This window comes from Archocentrus centrarchus, chromosome 16 (assembly GCF_007364275.1).
Source record: "Archocentrus centrarchus isolate MPI-CPG fArcCen1 chromosome 16, fArcCen1, whole genome shotgun sequence".
NCBI lineage: Eukaryota > Metazoa > Chordata > Actinopteri > Cichliformes > Cichlidae > Archocentrus > Archocentrus centrarchus.
In genome coordinates, this window is record NC_044361.1 from 8,970,468 (window position 1) to 8,985,254 (window position 14,787).

At 40.2% G+C, this 14,787-nt stretch overlaps 1 protein-coding gene across 2 annotated transcripts; it reads left to right on the forward strand.

The window, feature by feature from the left end:
• Positions 1–436: 436 nt before the first annotated feature.
• LOC115794689 (tyrosine-protein phosphatase non-receptor type 2-like) lies at positions 437–13,535 on the forward strand. 2 transcript variants are annotated; one of them, XM_030750314.1, is made up of 10 exons: positions 437–668; positions 2,285–2,375; positions 2,470–2,570; positions 2,728–2,826; positions 3,776–3,913; positions 4,187–4,396; positions 4,889–4,960; positions 8,493–8,654; positions 11,408–11,598; positions 11,715–13,535. In XM_030750314.1, the coding sequence occupies exons 1-10, from the start codon at positions 612–614 to the stop codon at positions 11,905–11,907; spliced, it is 1,314 nt and encodes a 437-aa protein (XP_030606174.1). In that variant the 5' UTR covers positions 437–611; the 3' UTR covers positions 11,908–13,535. The 2 variants fall into 2 exon arrangements, with proteins under 2 accessions (XP_030606174.1, XP_030606175.1); XM_030750315.1 differs by lacking the exon at positions 4,889–4,960 and having other exon boundaries at positions 11,715–11,907.
• Positions 13,536–14,787: the final 1,252 nt, after the last annotated feature.

Genomic DNA, 14,787 nt, shown 5'->3' on the forward strand with positions numbered 1-14,787 from the left:
CAAATTAGAAACAGTAAGTAAAATACGGTCAAAATGTACTGCCGTCTCCTGTCGCCTGGTTGCCAGGTTTGATAGAATTGACTGTTTTTTATTTGCTAACTTTACTGATAGCGGTTATGTTCGAGCAATAGTATATAAACGGGTTTGTGCAAAGGAATTTCGTAATGTCACAAAATAATAATACTTTTTAGATTGTGAAAGAACTTTTATGCATTCAGTAAAAGTAACACAAATTAAAAAAAATAGTGAACAAGACTAATAATTTACGTAATAAAGTTAATTTAAATTGAAATAGAAACTGCTGGAAAAAACATTGTGTTAAACTATCACCACCAATTTTTACCTAAAAGTAATTCACAAGTTGACAAGAGGGTTTTTTTTTTTTTCTTTCCTTTTTTTGCGGGAGGCTGTGATGAACGCGTAACTGGCAACCCGGGTCAGTCAGCGTGCATGCAGCAGCGGCGAGCAGAAGCAGCAGAGTCCCCGCAGGGGTTCCCAGGGTTACACACACTGCTGTTTAGATGGCTGACAGAAAGGAGTGAGTTGGTGAACGGCACTGGAAACACTCTGAGATCATCCCGCAAGTGTCTCAGTCCACTATCTACGACACAATGGAGCAAGAATTTGAAGACATTGATTCGTCCGGGAGATGGCAAAACCTTTACAATGTGAGTCGGACACTGGCTGGGCCTCTCTTGTTTCTATGGCGATCGGCGGCTAACTAACTTAGCTAGCTAATTGGATAACTATACCGTTAGACACCACTGCGAGGATTTGGTTACTTTTCACCTACACTTTCAACTGTGTAAATTTATACACTTCTTGACATTACGTAGAGGCTCTTTATACGTGTTGGAGTGCACTTAGTAAAGACGAATGAGAAACTAGCATTTCGCGCTAGCTGACTTCCGTAGCTGGAAAACGTGTATCGGCACGGTCCTCACTTCGGTTAGCTAATGCTGGCTGACGCTAGCAGACGTCAGCTGCAGTTTCTGAGAACTCATCAGGGCTTCCACAGAAAAGCGTGTTGTGTTTGAGCACCACGCAGCACAGCATTTCGTTTATAATATGGCTGTTCCGGTTAAACTCTGCCTGCGACCCTGTAACGTGTTGCTGCGAACAGAAGCTGGAGATGTTTTGTAGCAATAATATTAAGAAGTCACAGAGAAACAATCTTGCACAGTTAACGAGCACTTTCTACATTTTTATATATTTTTTTCTCTTTTTTTGGTGGGAGACAATTTAGAAAATGGCATGGATAAATCATTTCACATGAGATCAGATTTATCTTTATTACTAACGCCAGTCCTGGTGAGGATTGAACTGGGTCAGAGTCAGTGTGGAAACCTGATGTAGAAACAAAACTGGAGTGTAAAAATGTAAACATGCCGTTCACGATTCTCGAGCCTTATTGCCGATATTATGTGAAAACTGATGAAACAGAAGAGCCTGAAAATTGTTTTGGATTGAAGTGTAGACCTTTTACTTAATTTAAGGAATAATACAAAAGTTTTAGCGTCGTAATCTACTTAAAAGAAAGTGCATAATGATGCTTTTCAGTATTACATCTTATAGTGTTATCATTGCCAGTGTACTTTCTAATACGAGTCCCAAGTCTGAATACATGAGGAGGGTTTCATGCAGAGGAGCATTTGGGATAAAATCTGTCCCAAATCACATGTGCAGATCAAAAGTACAGCTTCATGTATTAGTACATTTATGCTCTGAAACTGTACTTCCTATACTACTAAAAGTTACTTTCCACTACTAGTCTTATCTGTGCTTTTGTCCAATGGAGTTGGATATTGTAAGATTAATGGTGCTATAGCTCAGTGGCATTGAGGGCACACGCCCCTGCTCACAACAGTATTCTTGGGAGTGTCAAAATAAATTTCTTTTTTTCTTTTCTTGTCTTCTGTTTCTCTAGAATGAAATAAGTCAACTTTATTCCCTCTTTGGCCTTGCCCATGCACACACAGTAAGACAGTGTAGTAAAAGGAAAAACAGCAGCCTAAGGCATTACAATACATCAAGTTTGACAAATGACAATGAAAACAAAGCAGAGCAGTTGTAATGAATCTAGCACAAAAGACTCTCTGTATTGAGGATCTTTGATCTCCGTGCATGTTTTTTACTTTAACGTTATTATTGGCCGCCACTCCAGTAAAGCTGGAGGTGCGTCGTGCATTCACTAGTTTGTGTCACAGTTTCCTGTCACTGTTGTCTACTGAATTAACTCAAAATGATTCTACTGAGTTCCTGTTTGGCTTGTCATCTGCAACAGGAGATCCGCAACCAAGCCAGTGAATATCCCTACAAAGTGGCAAAGCTTCCAGTGAATCGGAATCTAAACCGCTACAGAGATGTCAGCCCATGTGAGTGTAATGACAGTTACTGCTCTTATGGATGATGTGTGCTATTGAGAATGGCGTTGTTGTAATTGCTCTGTGATCTCTGATTTGATTTCAGATGATCACAGCCGGGTAAAACTTGAAAACTCTGAAAATGACTACATCAATGCAAGTTTAGTCTTTGTGAAAGAGGCCCAAAGAGCGTACATTCTTTCTCAGGTATGTAGACTGTGGGACAGGCCTATCTGTTAAATAAATCTGTGTCCGCTTTCCGCTTGAAGGAAAATAAGCAAGATTTCAGTTTGACGTTTAGTGAGTTGTTGATGATCACTGAATGTTATTTATTTATGTGCGCTTTCTCCTTTTGCTTTGACAGGGCCCCTTGAGGAATACATGCGGCCATTTCTGGCTGATGATTTGGGAGCAGAGTTCCAAAGCTGTTATAATGCTTAACAGAGTGATTGAAAAAGGATCTGTGAGTACGCTGCAGCACCTTCTAACCCTAACCCTAACCCTATCCAAAAGGTGACCAGATCCACAACAAAATTAATTTGGTCTGTTTCTCACATGTGCCACCTCTCCACCACATTTCATGAAATTTGTCATGGTAGGTGTAATCATGCTGACCGACAGATGGAGACACAAAGAAGATGGTCACAGTTTTTAATTTGTGAACTGAAATAATCGAGCCTCAAATGTTTATATTTATTATGGATTAATCTGACGATTATATATTTTTTCAAAAATTTGTCTTATACATGAAAAGCCATGAATCAGTAACCCAACTGAGTGATTGTAGGAACTCAGTAAGTGTTTCTCAGGATTGTCTTGAGCTCTGTGGTCACGTTTTACCATGCACTGATTGAAAAGGTTCAATTCTCTCATTTAAATTTATTCGAAATTTGAACCCTGTTTCCAAGAAAGCTAGAATGATTCATTAGTTTCTCTTTGTATTTAGTTTTGAACTCTTTTAGTTTCAGTTGTGTTGGGTTTTCGTGTTTCGGTTTAGTTTTCATTGTTTTTTTGCTTTTTCCCACACTTCGGTTTTTAGTTTATCTAACTTAATGACTTTGATACCAAGACAAAACCACCTTTTTTTTTTTTTCTTTTTCTCCTTCTGTCTCTAAAATTAAAGGAGCTTCAATGTTAAGGTCAGGTACATGCTGTGTGGGTACTATTTAGGGGATGTGGAAACAAGCTGGCAGGTACTATGGTGTACAATAACATAATTAGTTGTGTTCTTTGTACACGGTGCATTCCTCTCCATTGGTAGTACTGTTTCTTGATGACGTAGGATTTTTCTGAATCAGAGGAATGCTGTACAAATCCATAGCGGTGCTCAGTACATAAGTCAGAAGTCCTTCAGAGGGCTTGAGGTGCACGGCAGCCTATCCAAGGCTGACTGAATGTGTTTGTCTCAACAGGAAAAGTGTGCGCAGTACTGGCCTACCAGTGAGGAGCTACAGATGTCTTTCACAGACACAGGGTTTGTTGTGAGGCTGCTGTCAGAGGAGGACCAATCCCATTACACAATCCGAGTGCTCGAACTGGAAAACACAAAGGTGAACGTCCACCCATTTGTTAATAACCTCTTGTATCATTGCTTTGTTTGACTTAGTGTGACAAATTATATTTTCAGAGCAGCTTATGGTTTTTAAGCACTGCATAACCAGTCTTTCAGCTTATAAGTCAATTTTATGTGGCTGAAAAGAAAAAGAAAAAAAAAAGCTGTGATTGTGAGTATTGTACAGATTGTGTAATGTTTTCCTAGTGGCAAATCAGCTCAGTCATGCAGAACTTTGTCTATACAATGCTCCGGTCTTTTTCTATCACAGACAGGCGAGTCCAGGGAGATCTATCACTTTCACTACACCACGTGGCCTGACTTTGGTGTCCCAGAATCCCCTGCCTCCTTCCTCAACTTCCTCTTCAAGGTTCGGGAGTCCGGTTCACTGGGCTCCGAGCACGGGCCCTCAGTGGTGCACTGCAGCGCTGGGATTGGGCGTTCAGGGACCTTCGCCTTGGTGGATACCTGCCTGGTTTTGGTGAGAAGGGTGTCCTAAGAGATTCACATAACTCTTAAATGACTGCAATCTCACAACAGTAAAATGAGATATTTATGCCATGATTATACTTGCGTGCTAACAACCTCCTTAAAGAGAAGTTTTTGCACGACAGTATTCAACTTAAATATGTGATTTGTTTAGTTTTTTGGCACTGAGGCAGAAAAGAGGCATTTGAGTCAGCATTACCTGGAAATGTCTCTCTTCCTGTATATCAGGAATAACATGTAAATTACTACAATCTCACGTGAGTCTGAAGCTATAACTATAAATGAAAAATGACTGTTAACGCGCTGGTAACTTATTTAATTTTTCTGTGGCCATTTGACTTGTGTTGACAGTTGTTGCTGTGAAGAAACAGAACAGTTGGCAGGGCAACAAGGCCACAAGTGCAGTCAGTCTTTATAAGTAGTGATCAGTGTTGGAAATCTTTGAAAGACACCACAAGTAAGTAGTTTCTGTTTCACAATGCAGGCCTCTCAAAGAGTTGCTAGAAGATATAAAGAAACAAAACCAACAAAGGAAAACGAGCAAAATAAGCAACAAGTAAGATCCAAATCTTTTACTTTTAAAAGGGCCCCTTTTCAGAACTTGTGTTTTGTTACTCTTTCTAGTGGATCATTTGACATCATGTCTTATTCAGTGTGTACAGTTCTATATATTTTTTTTCCCACCAAACAAGGCTGTTCTCTTTTAAGCATTTAAAAACTGGGATTCATAAATGTTCATTCTGTTTGGGTTATGACCCAATTAAAAAGATGTTGTGGTTCTTGTGAAATTTCTTTTGAAGTTTTCTCACATGTCAGGGCCTCTTGAGCTCTTTCCAAATGTTTTGATATTTCTTACTTCCCAACACAGTGAAACAATGTTCCTTTACTGTGTCTAGTACATTCAGTTGTGGTCAGAAGTTTGCGTACACTCATCATGGGGATGAATGTCATAGTAATTGTGGGCTTTAATAATTTCTTTGAATTGTTTTTCTGATGATTGTACAGCATATATCTTTAATGATTTAAAAAAGACAAACAAAACAAAACAGAGAACAAGAATTGGTGCTTGAATTTATTTTGGATTTTCTCTAATCCCCACTGGATCAAAGTAAACACACACTCAGATCTGGTGTTGCAGCTTCTATGATGTCCAAAACCATCTTGTTAGTGATCGTGATTGACTACAACTGGTAGTTTCTCTCTGCCAGCAGGATTTGTTTGACAGCACTCATTGGATTGACCAAAACTCAGAACTATGAGAAAGTCCAAAGATCTCAGTGAAGATCTGAGAAGGAGAACTGTAGATTTATGCAGGTTGGGAAGGTCTCTTTGAACCATTTCTAAACAACTGCAGGTTCCAAGCTCAGATGACTGTTTGTAAGGACAAGTTATTCGGATGTGTCACCACTGTGCCCAGACCCAAACTGTCACCCTCAGATAAGAAGACATTGGTTAGGATGTTCAGGAGCAGCCCAGGAACTACCAAGGTTCAAGCCTGCCATGAAGTGGAAACTGCTCCGTCACTGTCCACAGTGAAATGACTTTTACATGGCCACGGACTGAGATATAGCTGAGCAAGTAAGAAGCCCCTGTACCAACATCAACACCTTTAAGCTCGACTGAAATTACAGCTACCCACATGGACGAGCCAAATGACTTGTGAATAAAAGAGCTATGGTCAGAGAAGGCAAAGATTGATGTATGTTTGGAGGAGTAAAGCTGAGGCTTTCAAACCTAAGAACACTACCAGTGGTCAAGCGTGGTGGTGGTGGTGGTGGTAGCATCATGCTCTGAAGCTGTTTTGCTTACAGTGGTACTGGAATAGTGCACAAAGTGGATGGAGTAGTGAAGACGGAGGCCTACCTCCAAATTCTTCACCCCAAATCATCAGCTAGATAGCAGAAACAGACACAACTGGGTGTTCCAACAGGACAAAAACACATTGAAACTGGTTTTGGAATAGATAAAGCAGGCTAACATTAAGCTTTTGGAAAGGTCTTCCCAAAGCCCTGAGGTCAACCCATGCTTAAAAGCTGGGTCCTTGCCAGGAAACCGAGAGTGGTCAAATATTCAGCCAGAATTATTTCAGAAACTTGTTAATTTCTACCAACATGTCTAGTCAATGTGCAACTTGCTAGAGGGACTTTTAACCGAATATTAGTGGGTGTGTATGTATTTAAGCCTGTATGTATGATTTTAACTTTCTGTGGATTAGAGAAAATCTAAAATCAATCCTGTGCACTCGATTCCTATTTTATTTATTTATTTATTTTTTAAGTCATTAAAGACGTGTGCTGTCCAGTCTTTCCACCCTGGAAAAATAACAGTTCAAAGAAATCATTAAAGCCCAAAGTTACCATGACGTTCATGTCCATGAGTGGATGTAAACATCTGGCCACAACTGTATGTTTGGTTTATTATTATGGTTTAACTGCTGAGGTGTCCATTTTCAAATTTGAGTTCTGTTCATTGTATTTTCAGAATTTTTGCAAAAGTAGTAATACAGTAATTTAAAATGTATTCCATCAAAAGCAAGAAAGTTCTTCTGATTTAGGGGTGTGCAATCTGGCCGGGGGGGGGGTTCACATCTTTGTCATTGTGAATTGTGATCTGTGATTGGAATCAAAAATCTCTTCACAGATTTTGCTGAAATGTGGGATAAATTGTGCAAATGGATGCCGATCATGTGACTGTCCTATTTTCACTTGAAGAGATGATTTGTATTTCTGCCACTGTGATGCTTCCTACAGGATCTAATCTGCTCAATATGCACTATTCTCCATCCACATCCATACAGGATATGTAGTGTCTAGAACATTGTCATAATCATTTCACGTGAAGTAGAAAGGTTTATTGATAAGCTCTCTGATTCATTTCAAAAACCTAGGGTCTGAGTCTCCAGAGGGCCTTAAGATAAATCTAGGGGGTTCTGAGATGAGCGAAAAGAAGAAAAAGTGCATTTCTTCTGTACAAATCTAGATTTAGGTTAGGGTTGGAAACATTTGGAAAGTTTCCCAGGTGCAAAAGCTCCTGCAGAGCCTTGTGATTAGTGTTTAAACAGCAGGACCAAAGTAGGAAATTAACCAAATTAGTCTTCTGACATATCATCTCAAATAACCTCTAAATGGCATCCTATGCAAAAATGAACAACAAAGCCTGGACTCTGTTGTTGGTCCATCTGTCATTAAATGTTCTGTGCCACTCCTTTCTGATAAAGCAGAATAGCCTGTTTGCTATTGTGGCTTTTAAAAGTTGTACAATAGTGCTGCAGTAAGCAAACAATCATCAGCCCTCAATGCTGCAAGCCCCACCTCACAGATCCCTGAGCCAATAGAAAGGAATGGGTGACCTGTGCACGCCTATGTGCATGTTTACCGTGATCACCTTCACACAGGAGACACTGTGGCGAGAATCATGCCTGAAGTGTGGATCAGTTTCTGCTCACTATATTATTGCTGGTCAAGTTGGCTCCCAAAACAACTCTCAGGAGAGACTTCCTGGTGCTCACAGGCAGCCCCTGTGTGGTGGAGCTCCTGGAAATACACCAGCTTCTTTCTTTTTTATTTTAAATATATGCATTGTATGTTAGGAGCTTATCACATGTTTATTCTGTGTCAAATATTAATTAGAAATCATTAAATGTAAAACTGTCACAGTGGAGGGGGCACAGCCCACAAAAAAGCTCAGTATTTTCCTCTGAATTCTAGTGGGAAATAATTCTGTTCTCACACCTTGTCAGCTGGGTAGCAAACGTTAAAAGGTCCTGAGAGTTATCTGCCAGTTTCTTACTGTAAGTGATAAAATCCTACATGAACAACCTGTTCTCTGCTGACATTACAACATATAAGTTCACTCCCCCCCAAATCTCTGGTTCTTGTTGCTCAACTTAGTTGTTAAGTAAGCAGAGTTTAATTTTTTTTTAAAAGGTTTCAAAAAAAATTTTCATAACGCTCACATTTTTATCAGCTTTAGACTCTCATAGTCTGACTACAAAGATTAGCTCAATTTTCTCAAATGTAAAATGTGTTCAGTAACTTCTCAACTTTACAGCCCGATGGCTTCCATAAATAGGATAATCTGTTTTGCAGATGGACAAGAGAAAAAACCCATCAGTGGACATACAAAAGGTGCTACTTGGCATGAGGGAATACCGCATGGGCCTGATCCAGACACCTGACCAGCTCCGCTTCTCATACATGGCTGTGATTGAGGGTGCCAGGCTCATCCCGATGGACAACTCAGTAACACAGGTAATCACAAGGCTGAATGAAAGCAGTGCTTGTAGGAGGCTGGTTTTGGGGCAAAAGCTTCTTTATACAAGCTTGTAATTATCTGTCTTTCAGTAACCACTGATCTTAATAAACCTGAAAGAGCAGAGTTACTCTAATAAAAGACTGAGGCATTGTTGCAGTTTCATGTATTGCTTTCAGTTTTGCTCAACTGCTGGCATCGGAAGCAGAAATAAGTGGTGATGACTGGTTTAATTTTCTTTCACTTGTTCTGGGAAATAGTTTTTAAGACTAATAGCTTGAAGCCATTAAAAGGAAGTCAGATATTTAAAATATGTTACAGAAGGCATTCTTGTGTCTGCTGTTGGCAGTAAATCTTTTTGTGGAGTTCTCGCCCCACTTCCACCTGCTATTAGCATGGGGTTTATGTCTGGATATACTGAATACAGACATCTGAGCCACAAATCTTTACCTTTTACACCTGGTATTAAAACATGTTCGCATCACTTAAGTCATCATATGTAGGTTCATCTGCAAGTGTCAGTTTTATCAAAACTTGATTGAACCTACAGTTGTCATCAGTTTACATGCACTCATCATGGGCTGTGTGTGTGTGTGTGTGTGTGTGTGTGTGTGTGTGTGTGTGTGTGTGTGTGTGTGTGTGTGTGTGTGTGTGTGTGTGTGTGTGTGTGCGTGCGTGCGTGCGTGTGTGTGTGTGTGTAAGTTACCAGGTTGAGAATAATTTACTAAAGTATATTAGAATGATTGTATGTCACTCCTTGGAAGCAAAAGTGGACAGAATAGTAAATAGTTCAAGGCCATACAGTCCCAGTTGGTTTTCCACCATCCTTTCATACTCAGGTCAGCTTGGAAACAGGTCTTAAATTGCATTCTTTAAGGTATTAAAGTCTCAAGTTTTCAACTGAACATGTCGAAACCTGCAGAAATCCTGTGTAAATGTTCTCTTGCTGCATCGACACAGTGACCTTCGACACAGACCGCATAAAACGCAACCTCGAAAAAAATGAAGTGAATACCAGCGTTTTGGAGCCCTGCCAGCAGCTATAGCTTTAAATGTTGTGTTATAGATTTTGTTTATATCGTAATCCTATTTCGCTATATTTGTTCGAGTTTGCCAGGTTTGGATTTAGCTAATCCTAGACTCAGATTTTCTTTAAGTGTGTTTTAGTAGAAGCCATTTTGACTCATAAAAGGGAAAAACAGAACTAAAAACATGAACGGTGACTGTTCCCTTCAGGTGTAGCAGGGAGCCCTGATTGTGTGACAATGAGCCAGCATATACAATACCAATAATTACAAGGCCAAGGAGCTAAAGAGAATTGGCCTTTATTTGTTTTATGTGCAGCACTTAGTGGTTCTTCCGGCTGTGACGTGTCAAACTTTGGTCTGTTAACAGGGCAGTGTGAAGTATGATTACCTAGCCATGAATGTCAATCTACAGCTATTATAAAAAAAGGATTGTATAGGCCGACCAAAAAACAAAAAAGTTAGTGTCTCTGATCCACTTTCAAAGCTCTAATATATTCAGCTCAATTCACTTAAAGACGTGAGTGTTTTGGAGAATGCACTAAACGTTTGTCATTATTTTCTCAGTAACAAAAGGGGAAAACCCCACTCCTGTGTGAAATATTTATATATAATACAATAAACTTTTTTTTTCTGCACTCAAAACAAATTCTGACCATCAGGATTTTTACACTTTTTTCTTTTTTTCTTTCACCAACGTTCCACATCACTCTGCAGACACAGACCTTTTCCAAAATCGACAACAATCTCTGCAGATTTACATCAGTTAAAGATAAAAAATGTTTACAAATCTACATTTATGGTCTTCACCTCGATGGACAGCCTGTAAAGAGACTCAGCAGTAATACCTGTGATCAGAGTTTTGATCAAACATCAGAAGAAGCTGACGTTAGTTTGTGGGTTTCAGATTTTTCTGCAGGTCTTTCTTCTGAGCTTATTACAGATGGCATCATAAATCATTCATAAATCCCCACAAAGCAAGAGGGTCGTTTGCATCCAAGCATGTTGCACAACAGGGTTAAGTTTCTTATTTCTTACTTAGAATAAATGAATTATCCCTGACAGAGACAGAATCAATCGGTATGTAACAGTAAATTACATTATTTTCTTTACCTCAGACAGGTGAGCTGACACTCAGTGTCACAGGTTATAAGCTGCAGTTTAATAATTGCCTGTAATAATTATCTTAGGGGTGTGTGGATGCTTTCCCATAATAACAAATAGGGCCACTTTAATTAACAAAATAATAGCCACCGAGATTATATTATGTTATCACTTGACTGGCTGTCAGATCTCATGCTTGTTATGTAATGCTGTTGGAGTGCTGTGGCTCATTCTGTCAGTGATGCGGAAATGTCTGAAGCCATGAGGGACATCAACACTGACTGACTGAAGGAAGCAATGTTCCATATGCCACATGCATAAAGGACTTATTATACACACAAGCTGTTTCATCATTTGTATCTGCCAGGCTCCATTTCTTTACCATAACTTTAGGTGTGCCATTAAGTGTCTTAGTCTGCAAACTAAAACTCTGTAACAGCAAATATTAATTTAGCCTTCAAATGCACAGTTGATGAGAATGTTGGCCGGCATGTTTCTAAATCCTGAAATTCAGCTTTTAGTCTTCAAACAGAAGCGCTTTTCTCTTCCTCTCTGTCCTAAGTTGGGCGTAAACTGAAATTTCTCTTCTTGGTTTTGTCTCTGCAGGGCATCCTCTGTGGCAGAACAAGCTGAGACAGCTGTCCAGAGATGACTTGGAGCCAGATTCGCCCCCTCCACCACCTCCACCTAGACCTCACCTCAACGACAACAAGACCAACGGACCCTACCAGGAGTCAGAGGCCCTCTCAGGGGACCACGGGCCTGCAGGAGAGCCAGACGGCCAAGACCACAATATGACAGAAAACTCTGTGTAGTAAGTATCTTTTCTTATGGCGTAAATCTTTGTTACAGCAGTGGCGCGGTGTGTGGGATTAAAGGGAGTATTACCCTGTGTTTAATTGTTGGACTGCCGAACTCTCTCTCTTTCAGTGTCCGAAAGCGGCACCGCGAGGAGAGGATAGCCAGCACAGCACAGAGGGTCCAACAAATCAAACAGAGACTGACCGAGTCTGACAGGAAACGAGAGAAGTGGCAGTACTGGAGGCCCATCCTGCTCAACGCCGGCGCCGGCGCCGGGGCTGTCTTGGCCATAGGCCTGCTGTACTGGATGTATTTCCAGTGAAGCACTGTGGGTCACATAAAACTGGCTCTTATTTTTGCACCGGTACCTGGGATTAGGTACTACTTCTCCACGTAGATTTAGACAGTAATATGTGCAGAACTGAGGGTATTTATTCCTTAAGGTCAAAATGCGGGAGCGCTAGATCAAACGAGTGTGTGTATATTTTTCATGTAAGATCTAAACAAAAATAGTAACATCTCAGGATCTCGGTGCCAGCACGATTATTTTAATTTCCTTTCCTTCTGTCACTGCTGATGAATGTACTGTATCATAGCAAAAATGGCTTTGCATAAACTTACTAAAGGTGCAGTACAAAGAAAAATATATAGTGACAGGTTTATTTTTACATTCTTTATTTGTAAGCGTCAAATGTGTGTTGATCAACGTGTTTTACATTTTGCATTTCCGAATGACTTGCGTTGATTTGCCTACTGTAGATGTGTAGGAAAACTCCAGAGCCGAGAGGTCAGCTGTGGGATTTTACTTTTGCTGTTTTGTTTTGTTTAGTTTAAATGAAACACATGCATTTTGCAGTTTTCCAGACCACCACTTGTTCTTCCATTCACATTTAGCAGGGCATCCCAACACGGCCAGAAATATATTTTTGTGTGACTGGATACTTCATAGGGAGCTGCCTTGCCAATGTTTCAAACTCAGCTAGACTGTTCATTTTCTGTTATATACACGCTTTGGGTTGTTTTTTTTGTTTTTTTAATGCTGTCACATGGATCATAAAAGTTGGTAGTTCCCTCGCCCAGTTATTTGCCCACTGGATGGGTTGGTCTGTGTACGTTCAGGTAATCCCACTGTTTTTTATTAATTTTTTTTTGAGGAAACCAAAGCATAGCAGCCTGTTATAGGAAGGCAACAGTCAGACAAGCTTTTAATGATATAGGTCTAGATATAGGTAGGTATACTCCCCTAATGTGGAATGTATTTTCTGTTGGATCATAACTGACACCTGTAATTCAAAAATGATGCTAGTACCGTGTCCTTATTTTGAACCCACATGATCACCAAATTGGTTTTCAATTGACTGGGACCAATCTGAAGCTATAATAGTGCAATTTAGAAGCTGAAGCAGAGCACCTTGGTTTCGATTTAGAAGAGAGTGATGTCTTTGTTGGCTGGTTGATAAAGCTTTTAATGTGCCTTGAAATGTGTTTAAATAGAAGAAAAATATGCGCTCCCAGATTTTTTTTATTTTTTTTTTTTTTAAAGCATGGTCAGTACAGAAAAGGTATTGTCGCACATAACATGAGTAAAATGTTTGCACTGCATTGACCAGTTTGGAGGTGGTGTACAGTAACTTGTATCTGAGTTGATTGCACACTGAATGTGTCATTATCATGTACTGACTCCTGAAGCGGAATGTTTGATTGGCTACTGAAAAACATGGCTTTTATTTTATTTTTATTTTTTATTTGTGTCATTTAACCCCAGAAGACTGTAACATTCCATTCATTCATTGTTTTCCGTGTACAATTTTCAGGGGAGTTTTTGTACACTGCTGAGCTGCAGTGTGGAACGTGACAGATGAGTTTTGATGACAACAAAAAAACAAAACAAAACACAAAAACAAACGTGAAATACTTCATAAAAAAATAAAATATTCGTTTTCATTTTTTTTTTTTTTTAAACCAAACTCTGCGTGTCTGTTTTAATTCTGTGTCAGTAAAGCAGCTTTATATCGAGGCACCCGCAGCTCTTCTCATCCCACTCACTCCTGTGCTGTTAAAGTCATAATTTCATTCTGACCATGAGCTAAATCAATGCAGCCAGACTGGAGGCCTCTCACTGTGGATTCCAGGAATAGATTCAGTATTTCAAGAAGAGACCATGCTCACATTGACTGCTATAGTAATTTCATTTTCGTGTGTGTGTGTGTGTGTGGTTGAGGACATGCTGAATGGATTCTGTGGAGCCATACTTTTGCTACTCCCTTTGATGCTGGCTGGATCTCCTGTCATTATATGACACAGTTCCTTTTCTGTCAGCTGCTCTCTTTAGGAGTCGCCACAGCCTCCATTTCATCCCGTCACTAACATCCTCTTCAGTCACACCAACACCTCTGCACGTCCTCCTTCACTACATCCGTGAATTTTATCTGTGGTTTTCCTCCTGCCTGGCCGCTTCATATTCAACACTCTTTGTCCAGTATATCCTCTATCCCTCCTCTGCACATGTCCAAACCCTCTCAGCTTTGCCAAACTGCTTAACCTGGGCTGTTCCTCTGATGTACTCCTTTCTAATCCTGTCCGTTCTGGTCACTCCCAGTGAAAACCTTAATATCTTCAGCTCGTCCTGTCTTTTTGCCAATGTCTTCATGACTCCATAGCATACATCATGTCAGCAGGACTCACGATCATCTTATAAACCTTTCCTTTCACTCTTGCCGTTTTCCTTCTCTGACACATCACCCCTGACATTCTTCTCCACCCACTCCGCCCTGCCTGCGCTCTCTTCTACACCTCTCTTATGCACTGTCCATTGCTTTGGATGGTGGACTCCAGGGATTTAAACTCATGTGTTTCACTACCTCTGCGCCTTACAGCTTCACTGTTCCACCCGTCTCCCTCTCATTCACACGTCTTGCTTCTACTGACTTTTATTCCTCTTCTCTCCAAAGCATACCTTCACCTCTCTTCCACCAGCTCCTTGCTCTCACTACAGATCACAGTGTTGTTTGCAAACGTCACAGTCCAATTGTAATCCTCCGACCTTGAACCCATCTGTCACTCCTACCACAGCTCACCACTGTCTCACTTATCTTCATAACTTCCCTCACTTCCTCCTTACTGTCTACTTTTTTCATCTCCCTGACTATGCCACTTTTTCTTTGCTAACCTCTTCCTTTGAATACTTTCCTGAATCCTTGCT